Genomic DNA, 22,293 nt, shown 5'->3' with positions numbered 1-22,293 from the left:
GAAAAACAAACTGTACACTAGTCCTTTCATTGCTATAATAATGCGGGTGGCTATGCTTCTGGATGAGTTCAGCAGAGGGCAAAAATGCTGACCACCAGTCCAGAGCACAGAGTACCCACTGACCCAAGCAATAACAAGCGATGGCCAAGCTCCGTTTTATACTTTTCCATACAAATCCACGGTCCAAGCGGTTCGTAATGCTGAGGGTCACCCGAGGTGAGACGAGGTGAGATCCCGATGAAGTATTCATTACTTATATAACTGCTGTGTTCTGGATCCGTGATGACTGAGCCACTTTCAATCTCTGTGACAACCGAAGCTGATGACTTCATGTAGCGGTGAAATGGGGGACAAAGACCAGATGTCAACAATGTGACGGTGCTTCTTTAGCAGGGAAAGAGAAAGACCTTCAGACCTTTGGCGCTGGAACGACGACTGAGCTCAGACCGAGCGGTCAAAGTATCGGGCTGCTCATTACAGTGCTTGAGAACGTATAATTAGAGCTGAAGATCAAGGAAAGATGCCAGGAGGAGAGCTTTTTGTCCAATAGATTTAAGACCACCAGTAGTGATTCCTATTACAGATGTAATGTGTGCTTAGATAAACGTGTATTGCGAAAAACGGGTGGGACGAAGACTCGAACCAAAACACAATCAAAAGTCCCTGGAGAACGACGGACAAAAGCAAGCTACAAGGACGAGGTGTGTCTGGTTGGTTAAGCATGGATGATTAAGGGCCTTGCTCAAGGGCCCCAGAGTGGCAGCTTGGTGATCCTGGGACTTGAACCCCCGTCCTTTCTTCCAGTAACCCTAAGCCTTGACTACTGAGCTCCCACTTTCCCAAGACTTGCAACACACTTAGGTCTTTTATTACCTCTGAGTATGAAGAGTCCTAGCGAGACACCTGGACACATTCCCTGTATAAACATCTGCACGTTAACTAAACAGCTGCGGTCCCCATAAACCAGGCTGTGACCCAGAACTAGTTTCAATACAGTTCTCGAAGAAAAGTCTATGAGTCTATAATTTTTTGTGTTTTGAACTTAAAAAGTCACAAAAATGTCCATATATCACAATCGAATGTAAATAAAAAGAGATTATTTCTAAAATGTAACTTGTCTGTGGTGTGTAAAAGGTTGGAGACCCCTGTATTAGACTGTGATTGACCAGCGTTCATCGCACCAAACACAGCGGACGTCAGACTTCTGTGAAATACTGAGGTGAACAAAGATGAATTAAACGGGACCACCTGCAATCCGATATGAACAACAACAAAAAAGCCCCCGAGTCGTGATTCAGTAATTACTCATGCTAATCGTGCATGTGCACCAGAACTTTCCACATCTGGAACATTAGCGAGAGCACGGTTCCCTGAACTCGGGTCTAAATGTATTTACAGGTTTTGTGAAGTAATAGAAGTGAAGAGCTAAATTAGTTCGACAAGCGCGGCTTTAGCGCAGGAAGTAGGGGATCTAATAGAAATTCCGCGTTGGATCTCGTTAGAGCGAACAGCTTAACAGGTTTGTGATGTATTAGAACTGCTGCATTAAGTAGAACATTAGCAGATGAATCGATTTCTTTTCCTGGAATATAACACAGTGAGTGTGGGAAGCAGTTCTGGTAACCAGAAAGTTAAATATAAAGCAGGAATGCACACAAAATCCTCATTGCTAAGAAGACAGATTAACATTGCTGCATGAATGGGTGCAGAGAGAGCGAGAGAGACAGAGAGAGAGAGAGAGAGAGAGAGAGAGAGAGAGAGAGAGAAAGAGTGACAGAGACAGAGAGAGTGAGACAATGATTCAAACCTCTGCCAATTTGGAAACGACAGCACAGGTTTTTTACTAATTATATTTACGGTTATAGTAGAGAATAATCCAGACTTGCGAAACATATTTGTGTGTGTATGTAAACATATTTATGGCATTTGGTGGATTGCTCTTATCCAGAACAACTTCTCATTCATACAACTAATCAGCTATATGATTAAGGGCCTTGCTCAAGGGCCCAGAAGTGGCAGCTTGGTGGTGTGGCTGGGATTTGAACTCATGACCAAGTCACTGGAAGTGTGTGAACTCGAAAAAGAAGAATGCCGAATGCACCCCTGGGCCTTCTCACCTCACCTACCTGACTTTAACACCCTTGTGAACGTAAATCTCCATAAAATCGAGTGGAACATCATCTCAGAAAAATGGATGTTGCAGGGATGTACAGATTGTACATAATCTTATGGTCGGGTGTCCGCAAACTTTTGTCTATAGTGTAACTTTAAAAATGTTAAATCAATATTTTAGATTGTATACGTCCAAAAGTGAACCAGGCTTTAGAAACATAAATGCACCGGGCCCATGTGTGTGCTTTCTATGATGGATAAAGCAATACATTGATGGTATTTGGCAGATGAATTCATCCAGAGCGACTTACAACTGAGTAGCTGAGATTTAGGAGTTTTGCTTTAAGGGTCCAGCAGTAGCGGCTTGGGGGTGCTGGGATTTGAGCTTGTGACCACCTAAGGCTACAACCTCCCCTCCTTACCTGCATCGTACTCGCTCACAAAACAGCAGTCAAACAGCAAAAAAACGAAATGCATCTCCTATAGGTGCTGTAATCTAAATAACTGTTAACCTCAAGAGTTTGGGATATAAAACACATTCTCACATACACACAAATCATAAAGCACATTAAATAAAAAATAAAAAAGCATAGACAACCGTAAGCAGGATAAAAAGCACACAAAAAAAAAAAACCCAGCAAGAAAAGAACTGATCTCAAGGCAGAAAAGAAACATGGAATGCCAGACAAACACCAATCGATGATGAGGTTGAAGAGAATGCAAGAATGATGGAGGAGGGGGAAAAAATAATTAAAAAAGAAAGAAATTCCAGCTGGCATTGAAGAGATTTCTCACCCGTCTGAACAAAATGGCAGGAAGAGAGCATCTGGATGGCTATGCCCAAATGCCCTCCTCATCGTCCTATCGGGTTGTGAACGAATGCGGACGTAATCCAAGGCAGCATGGGATTGAAAGAAGAGTTAGTTAAGCAGGATTAGTTGGAAAATATTCAAAGGAAATGCTGAAATTCTACAAATGGAGGAAAAAAAAAAAAACAGTAGAACAAATCGTTTTTCTAGGGTGGTTCCGGATTCACAGTGACTTAACAGTACCTGAAGTCTAGTGTATGATCTAAGCTCTGTTGTCCGGAGTCTGGTTCAGTCCCTAGTGCTGGAGTGTGATTGTGTTCGTATGCGAGTCGGACATGTGGAGGTGAATAATGAGGCCCAGCAGGACAAACTCACAAGAAGGCCTACTCTAAGTGTTTTCTTGGCAATCAGAGACCAGCAAATGAGAAGAATCTGTGACAGGGATGACCCAGGATGTAATAGGATGTATGTGTGTGTGTGTGTGTGTGTGTGTGTGTGTGTGTGTGTGTGTGTGTGTGTTCCCCAAGCGCTGACTGGTCTCTGTATGGGCTCAGCAGATCTGACTATACGTCTCCTGGTTTAAACAGTGGACAGTTGTGTGTGTTGTAGTCTGGGAGATGTAAGGCTTTTTTTTCTGGATCAGGAGGAGGACTGGACAACACTGAGAGAGATCTCCGACGGGCCGGATGCTCTATCAGCAAAGTGTTTTGGCGGTAAAATAACGATCGATAAACGTCAAAATAGCTGGCTAATTAATCATGAATCTTCGCTGACTCTGGAGCACATTATCTGATGCGGCCAATCGATTACGCAGTTTGAGGCAGTAGTGAGTCACTCGTGAACGATTCGTCCATTTCAAACGAGTCTTTAATGTGACTCGGAGGAACGAGTCGTCTCAAAAAGAGATTCATTCATTTTCTACTGCAAAGCATCGCAAGATTTTGGCATGTTATGCACAGGAAACAGAACCGAGTCGTTCATCTCTCGACTCTTCTATTCCGAGTTTGTGTGTGTGTGTGTGTGTGTGTGTGTGTGTGTGTGTGTGTGTGTGTGTGTGTGTGTGTGTGTGTGTGTATATATATATATATATATATATATATATATATATATATATATATATATATATATATATATATACACTGTATATTTAAATAGTATAAAAATGATTGGAATTATAGTCAAAGTTAGTGCTTGTTGGGGATCTGCTAATTGAAAAAGTAAAATCTTTTTACATTTCTGATCAAAGGAACAAAATAAACAAATAACAAAAACAAAAGATTTGTTCATTTCGATTAACGGGTTTCAAAGCACTGAGTCGTTAAAATGATCCGATCTTCCTATCACTACCCGGCAGATCATCAGTTGAGGAAAAAGGTTTCTTCATTCCCTTCCATTTAAAAAAAAAAATGTTATGCAGTTAAATCTTTGGAGATGTGAACTGAGGACCAGAGACTGTCCACAAGATTGAGTCGACAATTACAGATCTTTATTTATTTATTTTTTTTTAAATTAATGCTTAAAAATTTACGAATAATAAAAAAAAGAAATAATGAATAATATAAAAATATATATTTAATTAAATAATTATTATATTGTTTTTTATTTAATTATTAATTTATTAAAATATATGGCATTAAAAACAATTATTCCAGTCTACAGAGAAAAGACTCTATACAGCCACATATACTAACCTTTTGTACACCACGGAGCAGAATCGTTTCGAAAATGTTCATATGTACTGTAAATGTGGACACGGGCTCTTGAAGAGAAATATCATGCAATATACAGTTCTTCTCCTCCATTGGCTAAACCTTTTGGGGGTCTCCACACCGGATCATCCGTCTCCATACCCCTCTGTCCTCTACATCAGAATCTTCCAAACTACCTGCATGTCTTCCCTCACCACATCCATAAACCTCCTCCTTGGTCTTCCTCTTCTTCTCAGTATTCTTCTACCCAAATCCCTTTTCTTCACATCTCCCATATCTATAGACATTTTCCTCTCAGAGGTTTCAGGATCTTCTCCGAGGCCCAGGCCTGGGTTGCAACCCGGTGGTTGGGGAACTCATCTTTATAGCATATGCACTGTATATGTTAAGTGTGTGTGTGTGTGTGTTTAATCATGCTTAGCTGTTTTGATGTGCCTCCATATGAAATAATATGAGAGATTGGACATGAGGGGCTGCATTTTATTGGATGTGAAAGATGTTTATGCTTTCTTCTAATGAGTGTGTGTGTGTTATAAAGCAGATCGAGGCCTTGAGGGATACATTAAACTTTATAAACAGAGCTGATAAAAAAAACAAAAAAACAAAACAAAAAATAGTCGGAGAAAGAAAAAGAAAGAAACCCGAATACAACGAACCGTACACACAGAGCAGGACAGCCAGTTTCCCTGCAGAACAGAATTTTGTACCTGAAGGAGGTTGAAACTGGACCACTCACCTGATCTGGAGAGGGTTTGTGATTACTCTGGTCTGAATTCGAAGAAGTCTTCAGATGGTCATCCTCGTAATTATCGGCCATCAGTTTCATCCGGTTCTGCGTCTGGAGAACGGGGGAAAAAAATAAATAAATAAAACCAGAAAATCAACAAAGAAAGTCATTCCAAGACCTCACACAGACTGAAACGGTTTCACATTCCTGATCCGAAAATGAATTCAGCACACTCTTTAGGCTTTTTAAAACCCCCTGCAGAATTACAGAACAGAAACCCAGAAAACATCGGGAACCTCTGCGTGAGGATGTTTGTTTAGGACCGGCGCTTGGCTTCCACGTCTCCGCTGAGAAGAACGTCGTCCTGAAAGATGGACCTGAGATCGGGAGTTTGTATTGAATGCTTACGGCCCCCAATGGAACTCATAAGAGAGGTGTGAAAGGTTTGAAACGAGGGTCTCCAGAGTGCAGGAGAAGGAGCAGAACGAAAGAGCGAGAGAGGAGGAGGGGGAAGATAAACATGAATATGCATGATTTAATTATACCGTGCCTTCAAGTGTGCAATCATGCGTGCTCTGAGGTAGAGAAGATGAATGAAGAGCAGATGGGGTTCGCGTTTGAGCCGCTTTAGAACTCGGCTGGGTTTTATTGATCTCAGACTGACGGTGGTGCAGGATTTGTGTACATTTCAGATATTGTCCCTCTAGATTCATATGAACCGGATTAGCTAAAGTACCATAGCGAGGTGTGTGTGTGTGTGTGTGTGTGTGTGTGTGTGTGTGTGTGTGCTATTTTCCACTGCTAAAAGAGACTGTGATTTATATTGGCAAGCCAACCATCACTCTTGCCTCTCCGCTGCACAGACATGAACAAGAAATAAAATGAATCAATAAGACATTAGAATGGAATGAAAGCCAGGCTGAGGGCCACCCCGCCTCGCCCCGCCCTGCCCCGCCTCTTCCGGGCTCCCAGGAGTGTTGTCTGGTTCGACCTCACCCAGAATGTGATGGTTCGGCTCCCTCTGTTTAGTTTTCGCACCCCTTTTTTCCCCTCCCTGCAATTCCCACTCTCTCCATCTCACTCCCTCAGTGTTCCCAGAACAAGCCTGGCGTTAATGGTGGTGAGCACTAGGTTCAGATGTTCTGGCCTTCCACATGCTCCCTAACGTCTGAGATAGGATGGGGACGAATCTAAAAAAAAATAATCCATTGGGGGAGGAGGTACAGGAGACTGAAAATCTGGGCAGAGGAGGGGACGATATAATGCAGGGATTCTATTTATTTATTAGGGGTGTAACGGGAAACAAAATTCACTTCGGTTTTTAACTCACAATTTCGGCACGTTAGAGGGAAGAGATGCAAAACATAAAACTATTTGCCGTTTTGAATAACTTTATTATTATAAACAGGAAAGGTGGTAGCCTATTGGTTAAGTTATTGGACTTGGCATCCGGGGGTTGGGGGTTTGAGTCCCGGCAATACCATCCTGCCAATATTGGGCCCTTAAGCAAGGCCCTTAACCCCCTATGGGTGCTCAGTTAGGGGAATGGAGATAAAGTACTCAACTGTGGACAGTCCCAAGCCCGGCTGAAAAAGCAGCCGTTGGGCGTCGGTGCTAGCAACCCAACACGTAACAAAATTGGTCAGAAATGGCAAGTAAGCAGATCAGACCTTGGCGCAGGAGGATTTATAAAAAAAAAAACGAATAAAAAAATAAATACATTCTATTTTTAACATTGGCAAACATCAACAGCTTTTTTTTTTTTTTTTCATTTATACAATTTTATTTTACATTTTTGCAAGTGTGAGTGTCAAATGTGAGGTGGGGATTAAACAAAGTTGCTGTCCGCCACTTAATATATTCGCGAGGGAACTCGGATTTTAAATATGCACGTAAAAGGGGTTGCATTCGGTAAACCTCTAACATTAACATTTATTATCCAGATTATTCAGAGTTGCTTACAACTTGCTCAAGGGCCCAGCAGTGGACTTGGGACCTTTGATTTAAAACCCATTGCCTTAACCGCTAAGCAACCACCTTCACCGACCATCTGTACTTTGTGCTCCAAGTCTAAAGTAAGAGCATGATATGGATGAGAGAGCAAATATACACCTGAACCCAGCGCTGAAGATTCGAAAACCATCAACACTTAGCTTTAGGATGGCCAGGATAAAAAAAAAGAAAAACACTTTGAAAGAAACCTGCAACAATGTTCCAGCCTTTGGCATGTTAGTCGAGCTCTGAACAAAGCTCATAGGACCAAAAGTCTAGTCATCGCATAGTGGAGAAAAAAAAATCATCACAGATAGCGTGAAGTAGCGTCTCTATGAAAGGGCTCTGATTTTATGAACAAATTTCCACTGAAGATCATATATTTGGGTTAAGGGCCTTGCTCAAGGGCCCAGCAGTGGCCACTGGGATTTGAACTCCAATCCAAAGTCCAATGCCTTAACCACTGAGCCTTAACACCTCCTTGTTTTACATTTAAGGCATTTGGCAGATGTCTTTATCCACAGCGACTTACAACCGAGCAGTTGAGGGTTAAGAGCCTTGCTCAAGGGCCCCAGATCCAGAGTCCAGTGCCTTAAGCATTGAGCTATCACCTCAAATCTATTCTATTTAATTCTATATAATACAGTTTCACTCTCATGGTTTTCTTGTGGCGCAATATTTGACTGAGAAGGAAAAGTGTTCAATGCTGCAGTAGGGGGGCACACGGAAGATGTTCTGCTAGCTTGTAGTGGTCCACATTTCAGCCACATACTTAAACACAAGACTCCTCCATTCCTCCAAACCGAAGAACATTTCCCGAAGCAAAATTTCGTCCAGCAGGTGGCTTCATCTTCTATGCTTCAGACAGACCCCCGAGGATGCGAATGAGTTCTATGAAATCCACTTAATGTTTGTACAAACTCTCCGAAAACATGCCCCCCCCCTCTTTACCACACGGTGGGCAGAAACTTGCGTCGTGTCCGTTAACAAGACCCTCAGTCGCAGATCAAAGGAGGCATTGAATGACTAATCACCAGCTCCACTTTTCCAACACCCTGCACTCAGCAGCTTCACACCTTCCCACCAAACCCTGGAGACGACCATTCTTTCCTTTTCTCCCCCCAATACAAAGTGCAGAACACAGCTGCACATCAAAACCCAGAGGTCCTCTCCAAGATACAATACTGAGCCCAGTGTACTGTAGGTCTATATTCATTACCCTGCAAGGCAGAACCGATCTTCCTTCACTACAATTTGTTCCACATGCTGTCAGCTCAACAGTTCGGAGGCTTGTTCTACACAAACTCCTATGCTGAAATGAACTCGCTGAGAAAGTACAGGCTTTGGAAAGCCAGAAATGTAAGGAAAAGGAATGTAAGGGTAGATGGAGGAAAAAAAAAAGAGAACAAAAAAACTGGGGAGGGAGTGAGCGTACACGGAGCACGGCGGCCTCCAGAGTGCACATCACTCACTCATTTGGAAAGTTCATACTTAAAAAATAAACACGGAGAATAAACTGTTTGCTTTTAAGCGCTAGAATTACGAGGCCTAAGGGAATTGTAGCACCTGTAAAGAACTAGCATCTATTACCGAACGGAGAAAAATAATGACGGATGTCAGGAGTTTACGAGAAAAAAGAAAGAAGAAAAGAAGAAAAAAGGTTTTATTATTTATATCGGGTTTGGATGCATTGAATGCACAGACGTTTTTAAACGGAGAGCTCCCACCCCCGTCATACGGTTCCCTGGCGAGTAGATGTTTCTCAGCCGGCTTTATTAGTTAATGCGGGAGAGTTTTCGCGTTTGAATTATGTCGATCTTCTCGTTTAAGGAAAAGGACTGAAGAGTTATCAGTAGCAGTAAACGATCCTGACAGGAAAAACGTTGCTGCATTGAAGATACATCAAAGTTTCCCTTCACTTGAACTAGGAGACCTCAAATGAATGTGAACACCCTTGTGGCTGAATCTCAGTCCATGTACACTCCAAAATCCAGTGGAACATCTTCCCAGAAGAGTGGACGTTATTTATAAAAATGTCGAACGGGATGTTCAAAAAGGAGCACGTAGCAATCTTACGGCCGGGTGTCCAAAAACCTTTGTGTAGCTATACGAGCCTAAACCCGATGACCTTCTCCACAACATGCTGAAAGAGAGAATATTCTTATCATCTCGTCTCATCTTTCATCTTTCTAGACTGATGATGTTAGCAGAACACGGCTATATTTTAAAATCACCCTCAGAAGATCTTTAGCGTGTAATCTGGCATGGAGAACGCGATCATACATCTTCAACGTGTCTCTTATAGAATCATCTCGTACGGACCTCTGCTGCTGTATGCTGCGAAACAGCCTTTGACTTGCAACTTGACAGATACTTACAGGATGTTTGAAAATATCGGAAAACTTTAAAGCGCTTAAAAAAAGTTTACCGCTGAACTATTTTTCAAGGTTAAATTAAAATGCACCTGTTAAGAACATTTATTTTTTAAATTAATAGTGCTTGAAATTGAGTGCAGACACCAGACGGGGCTCTGGGATACCATCTGTTACCATCCATTATACATCTACGATACCGGTATGGTTTGTGTGACCTACAGAAAACTTTCTCGGATGAAAGGAGTCTCTTTCCACTATAACGCGCAAGAGAAATTCGACCTCCAAAATAACTGTCTTCTTCATTTATGTGTTGTGAGAACAGGTGAGGTTTGGTATACGAGGTGGTATCAAAAAGTTTATAGACTCGCTCTGTTCACAAGAAAGTACTTTATTTACCTATTTTTACGCAGTCACCTTAAAATTGTCCCCTTGCACACCAATACAGCGCCCGGCGTTCCTAAATGTGTCCTGGAAGTCTTCCTTTCGAAGCGTATCTGCCTTTCGCGCCGGCAATGGTGTCAAAAAAAACAACGGTGAGCTGGATCTTTATCTTCGGGAAGAGGGCGAAGTCCTCAGGAACCAAATCTGGCGAGTACGGAAGTGAGATCATGATGTTTCACGTGTGAGGAGAACTCGGTAATTGAGTGCACACGTCGTCCGAATAGCAGACGTGGTAACGCACGTGGTCTGAATAGCACCAGGTGCACAGACCCCCCCATGTACACAGGATGGCGTCTTTTGTCACACTGACTCACGAAGGGCGGTGCTCCCTGTGACTGTGCGTGTAGCCTTGGTCTGCCATCTGGTGGTCTAGTCTCATCTTTTTTGTCACCTCATGTTGTTTTCTTAAGAAGAAAACAGGGGTCCAACACACATTTTTCTTTTAAAAACTCAATGCATATCCAGTCCAGCGTCATCTATTGGCAGCGCCGAGTGTCTGCTCCTAACTTGATAAATAAAATAACACTTATTGGCCATGTCCACAATAATACATTTTTTGCCTCGCATATTTTTCTCTCCGTTTTGACCTTCCGTCCACACTGAGACAGGGTTTTCAGCCAAAGGAAACTTTCTGTTGGTAGCTTTCTGAAAATGCTCTCCAAAGTGGACACATTTGAAAACGCTGCTTTTGAAAAAATCCGGATTCGCGTAGGAACCTTGAAAAAAAGGAAAGTAGGGGGGTGGGGAACGGGTTTGTGAACGCACCGTCCGTTAAGTACTGGAGTAAAATATGAAGATGATGTGGTCCGGGGACAAATTGCTACAAATGTCTGGCCTTTGAGCTCGGCCAATGATCCGGTATATGACATCATGCCTGCTGTATATCTATGACTTATTTGGTCCGAGCGGCCGGTCATGTTCGAGCCATGCTCTGGAACTGTGGATAATGAATGGATGTGGGAGAGAAGGATAAAGCAGACAGAATGAGGGGGGGAGAAAAAAATCTCATGTTGTTGGGCTTCAGAAACAAAGCGTGTATTAGCGGCTGCAAAGATTACAGAGGAATTCGGGGGAAAGTTCATAGGGAGATAGCGAAGACTCCGGCTAATTGTTGGGCCGTAATGTGTGGATATGTACAACACACTTTTACAGGAAACAGGACTCCTGGTCTCTGTGGCTTGTGTGTTTTCACTGGTTCAGCTCGATGCCTTGTGCTTTTACAGGAAGTGAGCTCTGATATAACATTGGTAGAATAAAGCGCTGAGAAGATAAACATTCACTTTATATCATCCACAATCGTTACATTTTGCTCAGGTTTCGACTGAGTGACCTGAAGCTTTGGATGGAGACCAATTGCGTGGTACACCGACATTATTCCTGGCGCTTTTTTCATCCTCTTTAGCTTTCAGGATACATCAGGCTCTCGTTAGAGTTCTCCATTCAGAACGGAGATAGCAGCTGGCAGGAACTTTGCCCGCACGTCTCTGGTTTCAGTCTTCATCTGAAGAACTTACTCTTTCATTTAATCTAATCACTTGCCTTCCCCAGCATTCAAGCTCTTTATTTTTTTTATTGCGAAAGAGAGAGAGCTAATTCAAAAAGGTGCGGATTCATAATTTCACAAACTTCCCAAAGAAATAAAAGGTTAATCTCCTAATTGGGGTCAGAACGGCATCTTAATGAGAGCCTTTCTTATCCGCAGGGAGACATCTGACCCCCTTCACGGCATCCCGTGACCCAGTGAGAGTTCGTGACCTCGTACTAAATTCCTCCCCCTCCTTTTCCCAACCTTCTTCTCTTCCCCCACATGAAGAAGACTTTAATAAGGACAGTAATTATGCAAACCGAAGCTGTAATTCAACAATGTCAAGTCGGGGCAGTTTGGTGGTTCAGGATGTGCTTAAACAACCGGATCATGAGCTTCCAGGACTGGCAGGGATTGATGGAGGTTGATAGTCTGTGAATGAAGGGCCACCCGGTGCCATAGTCACGTCTGACCGCGGTTGTTTGCAAGGTACTTAACCCCTAACTGCTCCAGGGACACTTGAGAAGTCGACCTTCTGCTCTGACCATGTAATTACTTCTCTGTGCGAGAGAAGATCAAGACCAATTATTCCACATAGAGGCTTAAGAAATGGCAAATAGAGATGTAAATCAGGATAATGCTGCATAAGTTATAGCAGGCTGGTGGTTCTCTAAATGGGGGCCACAATATACATGAGATATGTTGATATGAGGGGTGTTCAAGTCAAACTGGGACTATTGAGTTTCTAAGATAAAAATATTTCAAGGAGTAGAAATTGCATATATTTTTTGACATACTCCCAAGCTACATTCCATTTCTTCACTTATCCCAGCGTTTAACTAAAGCCTGAACCATCCTGGGACAGCCGGCTTCACTACGCCGCCATCAGGGAACCAACACGACCGGGATCGTCATCTTGAAAACAAGTTCATTTCTAAGAATTTAACAGTTAATGTAAAGGAAGTGTGTTTATCCTGATGAGCAGCCGTGGCGACTGTGACAAGGAAAAACTCTTTTAGATGTTATGAGGAAGAAACCTTGAGAGGAACCAGACTCAAAAGGGAAACCCATCCTCATTTGGGTGGCGTCAAGAGTGTGATTAAAATCTTGAAACAATACAGATCACTGGAGAGTGAGAACTAACATGAGCACTGGAGTGTGTGATTATGAGTGATGATCTTTCTACAGTCTTATACAGTCATTTTAGATTATGGAACCAGGAGCTACTGAGCAACTCATAAAATAGCTCAACATTTGCGATCATGAGATCCAACACCAGCTTCTTCATGCCAGAGAGGTCCAGTGTTTAAACTCCACATGAAGTGGAACGTCTCTAGATGGTTCGGGATGTTTGCGGGGGTCGGCATCTACTTCTTTAAAGGTCCATAATCTTAATAAGGTGGGACGTGATCGTTACACCAATCAAACGTCTCATCACTGTAGTAGGAATGAATGTATGATGGAAACAATGTCAATCTTGTTTCGAAAGAACAAAGTACGTCCTTCAAAATGCATCGAACCGAACGCCCTGGACTTACTCACCTCCGTAATATTTGTCAATCTTAGTTTTAAATTATGATTATTACGACGACGACGACATTGTTAAATATTGCATAAGCGTTATGATGATGTAAACGGCTTTCGACTGCCCTCTTCATGTTTATGTCTGGATTTCAGTGTTCCATGGAGCCATAATGGGCCACCGTAGAAGCCAAACGTATGAATGGTGGTACTTATCCTGCTTATTAATAAATGAGTGAGGTAGTGGCTGTATAAAAGCGAAAGTGCGCAAACGAGCTCAACATGTCTGGAAAAGTCGAATATATATATTTTTTTATTAATCCTCGTTGTTAAAGGTGCACGTTCAACTCTCGCCCAGGTCATTTTTTATTTTTTTTTGAAAGAGTCTCAGCTCGGGCGGTTTAAAGACAGAGGAAGGGACGCTAACGCGCCATTCTGCGCTGACTGTATTCATTAAAACATACAAATCTCCTGTTTTAACCTGCTTCTTTTCACCACGTCCTGTTGGGCTGCACAGGGTTTTTTTTTTTTTCCACTCAAACCCGACAAATACTTTCCTTCCATTTTAAATAAATGTTAAATAGGCAGGTGAAGAATAAATACCTTAGACATGTAGATGCATTGGAGGTAAAAAAAAACCAGAAAGCAATTCGTCTGTCTGTATCGAGTCTATTTAAAGCAGGAAGATGGCACCATGGACCGCGAAAGACATTTAAGTCCTGACTCGCATTAAGATGATGTGGAGAACAGATGTCCTGGTAGTAACAGAATGCAGGTGAAGAAAGGTGGGAAGAAAAAACCCATGAAATCTATGAAAGTAGACCAGCATTGGAGGAGGTTAAGGTTTTTTCAGCATGGGTGCACATCAGGTTCATGTTGACTGAGAGAGTTTGTTTCCTCTATAGTCACTTAGTGTTGTAGTGTCGTATATGCGTTTATTTTTTCGGATTTCCAAAGTAGAATTGTCCAAGCTCGATTGAAGGGAAGACACATAGGTACATACATGATCTTAATACAGTAGGGGTGTCAAAATGAATCGTTTCCGTGACGCATCTCGATACAGCACGTGGACGTTATTGCACCGCCAGAGACCGTAATCGATTAAAGTCTACTGACGTCATTCGTCAGGTACCGTAATTTCCGGACTATAAAGCGCATCATATCATATATAAGCCGCACCCACTGAATTTTACAAATATTTTTATTTTTAACATAAATAATGTCTATAAGCCGCAATGTAGTGTCTACACTAATGTACTTTAAACAGGCTTTAATGAAAGACACTTTACACACGGTGTAACGGGTGAAATATGTTGCGCTTCCTTTAGGAGCATAGCGGTATTTTGGGAATAGCATGCCAGAAGCAAGCTCTCTCTTCACCCAGACTCAACGGCTTATATCTAAACAGTAGCTGACCAAGAAAGTCATTGTTCACTGTCTTCCTCCTTCCTTTCACAACTATTTCTCTCGGGAGTTTATCTTTTGGCATCGTCGTGCGTTTAAAAATCACCCAATGGAAATTTTTTCTCCCGATGCCGTGCAGCTCAGAACACAGGTGAGGTGCGTTTTTTTGTTTCCGTTTGGAAATTTCATTGGTCTAATGTTATGGGGTTCAGTTTTTTAGTTTGTGAAACCGCGAAAAACCCAGGAAAAATTCATAAATTGGCCGCTTCGTTGTTTAAGTTCAAAACATTAAAAATGTGGGAAAAAAGTAGCGGCTTATAGTCCGAAAAATACAGTACACACACACACACATATATATATATATATATATATATATATATATATATATATATATATATATATATATATATATATATATATATATATATAAAATATGGTATATATACATATATATATATATATATAGATAGATAGATAGATATATAGATAGATAGATAGATATAGATGTGTGTGAGTATAAGTACGTTTATACTTTTTTCTTGATGTATTTTGTGAAGTTTTTGATTGTGATGTTTTCTGAAACCGAATAAGAGTCCAAAGAGGTCATGCATCATAATATTTTTTCTTTATCACATTTTTTCTTGATCTAATTATCACAACTTAATTTCTCATGATCTCGCCATAACACAAGTCGATTTCTCGTTATCGCTACAAAATTTCTAGCCATAATAAAATCTCTCATCACGACTTCATTTCCTCGTGATCTCAACATAAGATTTGTTTTTCTTCATGACAACTTAATTTTCGTTATCACAAACTAATTTTCTTGTGATCTCAGCATAAGATTTTTTTCTCGTGATCTCGACATAGAAAAGTTTTCTCGTTATCCCAAGTTAATTTTCTCGTTATCACAACGTAAGAAAAGTTGTTTTCTCGTTATTACGACTTGATTTTCTTGTGATCGACATAAGATTTGTTTTTCTTTATGACGACTTAATTGTCTTGTTATCACAACATAAGAAAAGTTGTTTTACGACTTGATTTTCTCATGATCTCGACATAGAAAAGTTGTTTTCTAGTTATCATGACTTCATTTTCTTGTGATCTCGAAATAAGATTTTTCTCTGTATTCGCCAAAAGATCATGTTCTAGAGGCATCGTGGATGATCGCGTTTGCTTTTTTTTTTTTTTTTTTATCAGGGAATTGCTCAAACTGAAATAGCTCTGTGTCTGTCAGTGAGTGACAACTTATAAGGCACGAGATTTTACAATTACGTCGTGAGAAAACGGGTTTTTAGGCTGCGATAATGAGAAAACAACATCTGTTGTGTTGAGATCTTGAGAAAGTCCTGATAATGAGAACTTTTGAGATCACGAGAAAACTTTTATTATGCTGTGATTTGCGGCCTCAAAGGCAAATTTTCAATAAAAGAAAGTAACTAATGAATTAACTCACCACCTAATTACCCTGAGAGTAACACTTCTTTCCAAAGCTTCCTGGGTGAAGCTCCCTCACGAGAAAAAAAAAAACGAAAACTGAAACACTATCAGAAATGTCAATTACACAAATATTCAGTTTCCCCTTTACCTCAACATTTTCACTGCTATTTCTTCAACGGTAGAAAAAGAACCCCAATGCTCTGTGAGTGTGTTATAGTGTCGTGAATCCTATAATCCTGTACATCAGCTCACAACATATTTCTTATTAAGGCACCAAAGATTCATTCAATTATACAGAGTGGGATTTAATTCTGTCGAGCCTAATGGACTATTACAGTTAATCAGCCCAAGTGCACGCTGGTGTCTCGGAAATCTCATGACGTACTGTCGCCTTTAAAAGCATGGTTTTTTTTTTAAAGGGACATTTGTATCCAAGTGCTGCCTTTTCAAACACTTTCTTTCACAGATTTTAAACAGGAAAGCATTAAAGGAAAAAAGAAAACTCCATTCTGGTGGATGTGCATATTAGTCTTCAGCACCCATGATTTATTTAGTAATGAAATTTTGAGTCGACCTTTTTAAGGTTCTTGCATTGATGTTGGCGCATTTTCATTTAATGACAATTTCTTGCATTTCGTTGACGCAGGAGGTTTTTTGGACTGTCCAGTCCTCTCACCGCCTCGTCTGTACGCTCTACTCAAGCGGATTAGCTGGTTGTCTTCGCTTTGTCACTAATACGACACTGAACTTTCCTGGAGAAGGCTGAGTGAGGAAAGAAGCAAACCTCCTTTATACTCATCACCCATTAAACTCCAGGATAGCTGCCTACATCTGACTAACTTCTGCAACATCTGACTAACTTCTGCACCAATGACTAACTTCTGCAACATCTGACTAACTTCTGCACCAATGACTAACTTCTGCAACATCTGACTAACTTCTGCACCAATGACTAACTTCTGCAACATCTGACTAACTTCTGCACCAATGAACAAACCAGGCACCAAATCACTAGGAGACCCAAACCTGTTGCAGCATCACAAGACCCCTGTGCACAAAGCCCGCTCCGTGAAGATCTGCTTTACATGGGTTGGGAATGTGTGGAAGATCTTCTACTATTGAGCTCAAACCCTATTAAACATGATGAATGTGTACGCTGACTGCACCCGCAGGCCTCCTCACCTCACCTCACCTACCACATCCGAACCTGACTTCACTAAAACCTTTGTTTCTGAATGAGCACAAATCTTCACAAAATCTTTCGGAACATCTTCCCAGAAGAGTGGAGCTCATTATAAGAGCAAACAGGGGAATTCATGTGGAATGCAATGTTCAAAAAGCAAAAAGTTGTTGGGAAAGTATTTTAACGAGTCGTGTGTCAACCGAGACGGCGTGAGATTTATTTTCACTTGCGCCGCCGGTAAAACGTAGAACGTGCGGATAGATAGCGAAAATTCCGCGCAACGAGGTAACCGCGATGCGACAAAAGTGTAAATAAAAAGTTTACAAATGTACCGCAAATAAACGGCAAGCGGTCGCGTTCGAAGGAATAAATCAGATGGTCGAAAATGCTTCATCGTAATGCGAGCTGAATGGAACATTGTATGTTCGCACGACTCGCTCAAACAGCCGTTTCGCTGCTGGTGTTTTGAGGTCTGAATGTTCCAAAAACAGCAGCTCTTTTTGGCCCGCGAATGAGCAGCGAGATTTGCCCCCGAGTCCAAGACAAATCCAGCACGGATGGCTCAGTAAGCCTCGGGGCTCAGGCACAACGCTGCTGGATCAGCCTCAGGCCTCCAACCTAACAAACTCCCTAATGAATCCAATATTTGTTGTTTTTGTTTTGCCCTCTTTTCCCCCCTTTCCATGCTTAACCGCCCACCCCTCCTCCTCCTCCCTGTCGTTTCCTCCAGGCCCTCGTGTGCTAATTTAAGGACTCGGCTCAGTGTAGCCACAGCTGGGCCACGAGGCGCCTGCAGCCCTGCCCATGCACCAAAACGCCTGCATTTTCAGCCCAATAAAAGGATGCTTTCAAACATGGACAGCTCTTTCTCTCTAGGGAGCAATTCTAAACCAATTGGACACACACTTTTACTTTTCCACACTTTTCTCCCCCTCCCCCCCTCTCTCTCTGCTGTGTGGTAGCCTTGGCAGAATCGAGGCATTTCGACATTTTATGTTTTCTGCGGCTTTCTTTGGGACAAAATGGTTTTATTCCGCCAGCGTGTGCCCAAACCATGGCTCTGCTGAGGACCAGGGAAAGAAAAGGAAAAAAAAAAAAACCCTAAAACAGTAGCCATGTCAGGACCATCATCTCCACTGTGCCCACTTTACAACAGCTTCAATAATGTCCAGCCCGTCTGAGGCATGGCAGCAGATGATCGGGAAACAAATCTTCTGACAGGATGTAATTACCGAACCTCCGTCCATAACTTGTGCTCAATCTGAGGTTAGTTATAAGCAGACTTATTAACGTCGTCTCAGGAGTCCTACAAACACTAATCGGCTGCATCATTAAAAGCCATTTCCTTTCGCATGCGGACGGAAACAGAGGGCGAGCGGTCATGAACAACAATGAAAATAATAATAAGAAGAAGAAATGTTAAGACTGAAGGCGGTAAAAGAAAACTGATTTTCTTCCTCTCTTTCTGATGAGCCATGAGTTTTGGCTCTTAATTACTGGAGTATCAGATTTTTTAATTTATATTTCGAGGAAAATGAAAACGCTTTCATTATAACTTCATATTAAACCTTTCGAGCACTTGGTACCAATTTCAAAGGCCAAAATGTATACTTTAGTTTCCTGCACTTGCGCTCTTATAATAACTTAATAAATAATTTTTTCCTCTTTATATCCTCATAATCGATGTCGTAGACTGTTGGGAAGATTCACATCATTGTATGGTTAAACAGACTTCTTATGATAATCAAACTTTTGAATCTTGAATCATTTCCGTGGACTATTAGGATTTCTCAGATTTTAGTCCTGTTTAAAGAGCCTAAGGGTTAAATGTTGACCCCACCATTAACCCTAATCTTTCACTTCAAACTGAATGTGTGTTTTAGTACCATTATTTATTCCTTGGACATTTAGAATTTTCAGTAGCTACTTTCATGGTACAACACGTGATATTTTGGATCTACTGTGTTTTGTGCTTTGTGTGCAGGTTCGACTCCTGGCTGGCGTTTCAGCCTGCGACGATCTGCTTCGATCCCAATTTAACATGATTTACAATGACTGGCAACCATATTGAAAGAAGAAGAGAACAAAATAGAGGGAAGAGGAGAGGAAAGGATGAGGGTCACCCAAAACGAGTCTCCAGCCTTCCCTGCTCTAAAACATCCCTAACACAAGTTTGACTGTGGGGGTGAGGCAGTCTGTTCTTCAGTTAGAGACAAAAATGTCACATTTCGATTACAAAAGATCAGACAGAACATTGATATTATAACATTATGCCTGGTGAAGTGAAGAACACTGGTTATCTTCATCATGGCACCTGTTAGTGGGTGGATTTATTAGCCAGCGAGTGAACATTTTGTCCTCAAAGTTGACGTGTTAAAAGCAGGAAAAATGGGCGAGAGCAAAGATTTGACAAATCGCGACGTCTAGACGGCTGGGTCTTGTGGAATGTCTATTAAGCCTCGCTAACATCTTGTGACAGACCAGTGACAGGCACTGTGTATAAACCTCACGTTTTTGACGCTGTTTTTCTTTTTTCTTATTCTTTTACGTCTTTTAGATATTTTACACAGCGACCTACATATCAGAAATCACAATTTAGTTTCACTGTATAAAAGACAAAAAAACTGCTCTCTTCCATTTCATTTTTATTTTCCATCCCATTCAGTTTCACTCATTTTCATTCCTTTTCGTTCAGTTTTATTCCGTTCCGTTCCGTTCTCGCTTCCTTCCCATTCCATTCTGTTCCAAATCTTTTCCTCCCCATTCCATTCGGGACTTTTCCATTCCGCTTCATCCCTCCCTCTTCCATTCTACTCCATACTACAACACAGTAACAGTCGATCCGACTCTCCCAAACTCGCACATCCTCCGTGTAGCTGTTAACCAGCTACTAAACGAATGAATAAGTCGTGTCTATAGTTATATATATATATATATATATATATATATATATATATATATATATATATATATATATATATATATATATATTTTTTTTTATTTTTTTATTTTAGTAAGGTAGTCATGGAACTAAACGGACCGCCGGCTCGGCACACTTTGGCTGTTCCAGCACATGGTTTTAACAAAAAAAAAACACAAAAAAAAACCAGACCAACACCATTCCTCTTTCCCTCTGAACCATGTCAGATCAGCCACAGTCCATTAACCATGCACACTGCCACATACACATTCCTCACACCTCACGCAATACACACACACACGTCACATGAAGCATTCGGTGGCCCTTGAGAACATATATAGCTTACACAAACCAAACACTCGCATGGAGCCTGAAACGACTACTGATATAAGAAATGTGAAATCCCTACTGTATACCCACACACACACACACACACACACACACACACACACACACACACACACACTGCATTCTGACATACAGTTAACATGGGAAAAGTCAGGAAGTCTCTGCTGTGATCCATCAGACGGAGGCTGAGCATTATGACGCAGACCACACTAACCATCCCACACCTCACCTGTGAGACAGAAAGAGCAGTGTGCAGCCTGAGAGACTCGCTCGGCCACTGGGGTGTCATAAAGACGTCAAACGCGAACAGGAGGGCCTGCCGAATGATTAATGTGCTGCGTCGGGCTTTGGCTATAATTCTCCGGATTAATGCGGCTTCTTCACTGTGTGGAGACGGTAAAGATTTTATATAGTGAATATTTCACGGACGCGGGTGGGAGTACGATACAGGCTGGAGGCCAGGACTGCTTTTAAAAAAGTGACAAAAAACACAAAAACCAGCTGTAGAGATCTTTCTCCTACATAAGCTCAGCATCCTGTGGTAATACCATGGTTATAGCTCAGATGTGAGACTGGTATTACAAAACCAGACCTTTCCAGCCATGTTTGGTTCTTCTCCAAACTGCTTGCACAAACTTGGAGGCACACGATCGTACAAGGACGCGATTTACTTTCCTTTACTTGAACCAGGAGACTAGAAGCCAGCTCCATGAAGATATATAGGATGAACTGTAAGATCAGCTGCTATACAACCCTATTGGGATGAACTGGAAAAGACCTGGCTTTACTGACACAGTTGTATCTGAACGACATCAAAGCTCTACAAAATCTAGTGGAACATCTTCTCAGAAGAGTGGAGCTCATTATAACAGCAAATGGAGATGGAAAAAAAAAGCAGCACATTCCGATCTTATCAGGTGTCCACAAACTTTTTGTATGTTTTATTATATGAAATTCCTGCAGCAGGAGTTAATGGATGATCCATGTTACACTTTGTGGACACCTTACCATTAACTTATAGTGACTTCCACTCTTCTGGGAAGATGTTCCACTAGATTTTGTGAAAATTTGGCATGAGGGTGTTAGTAAAGTCAGGTGCTGATGTGGGTGAGATAAGAAGGCCATCGTTTTCACTAGGAACAGCAGGAGATCTTCCACACACTTCCAACACATGTAAAGCAGATCTTCATGGAGCCGTCATGCTGGAACTAACTAAACACTCTATACAGTTGTGTGCCTCTGGATTTTAGAGGAAGGAACTGCATACGGCTGGGAAAAGCCAGGTGTCCCAATACTTTTGTCTGTATAGTGTATTTAGTTCTGAATGAAAAGGAACACATTTAGTACAGAACCTGGAGAAAAGTAAAGAAAAGAAAAGAAAAGAAAAGAAAAGAAAAGAAAAGAAAAGAAAAGAAAAGAAATGTAGTAGCTTAGAAGTTAAGGCATCGGACTCCATCGGAAGGTCATGAGTTTAAATGCCAGCAACACCAAGATGCCATTCCGGGGCCCCTGAGCAAGGCCCCCTTGGCCTTAGCCATAGCTGGTCAGCTGTATAACTGAGATCAATGTAGGTCGGTCTGGATGAGGGTGTCATGCCAGATGACGTTAATGTAAATATCACTGTGGAAAAATGTACAAAAATAAATAAATAAATAAAAAAATTCCCAATATAAACATGTTCAAATTAAACCACTTGGGGGGAAAACAAACAAACAAAAAAAAAAACGATGCATTGAGAATTTTTTTCTTAAAAAAAAAAAAAAAAAAAAGAGTAATTCCGGATATTT

At 41.4% G+C, this 22,293-nt stretch overlaps 1 protein-coding gene across 1 annotated transcript in view; it reads right to left on the bottom strand.

Annotated features, from left to right (window-relative positions):
- Nucleotides 1-22,293, bottom strand: part of erc1b (ELKS/RAB6-interacting/CAST family member 1b) — a 198,812-nt gene that overhangs the window by 36,636 nt on the left and 139,883 nt on the right. The window contains 1 exon segment of the mRNA XM_046873276.1: nucleotides 5,367-5,468. Within this exon segment, the coding sequence (XP_046729232.1) occupies nucleotides 5,367-5,468 (102 nt within the window).

Source organism: Silurus meridionalis, chromosome 18, assembly GCF_014805685.1.
Source record: "Silurus meridionalis isolate SWU-2019-XX chromosome 18, ASM1480568v1, whole genome shotgun sequence".
NCBI classification, from domain to species: Eukaryota; Metazoa; Chordata; class Actinopteri; order Siluriformes; family Siluridae; genus Silurus; species Silurus meridionalis.
Note: the sequence above shows the minus strand (reverse complement) of the source record. Positions and strands in the feature narration are given on the sequence as shown.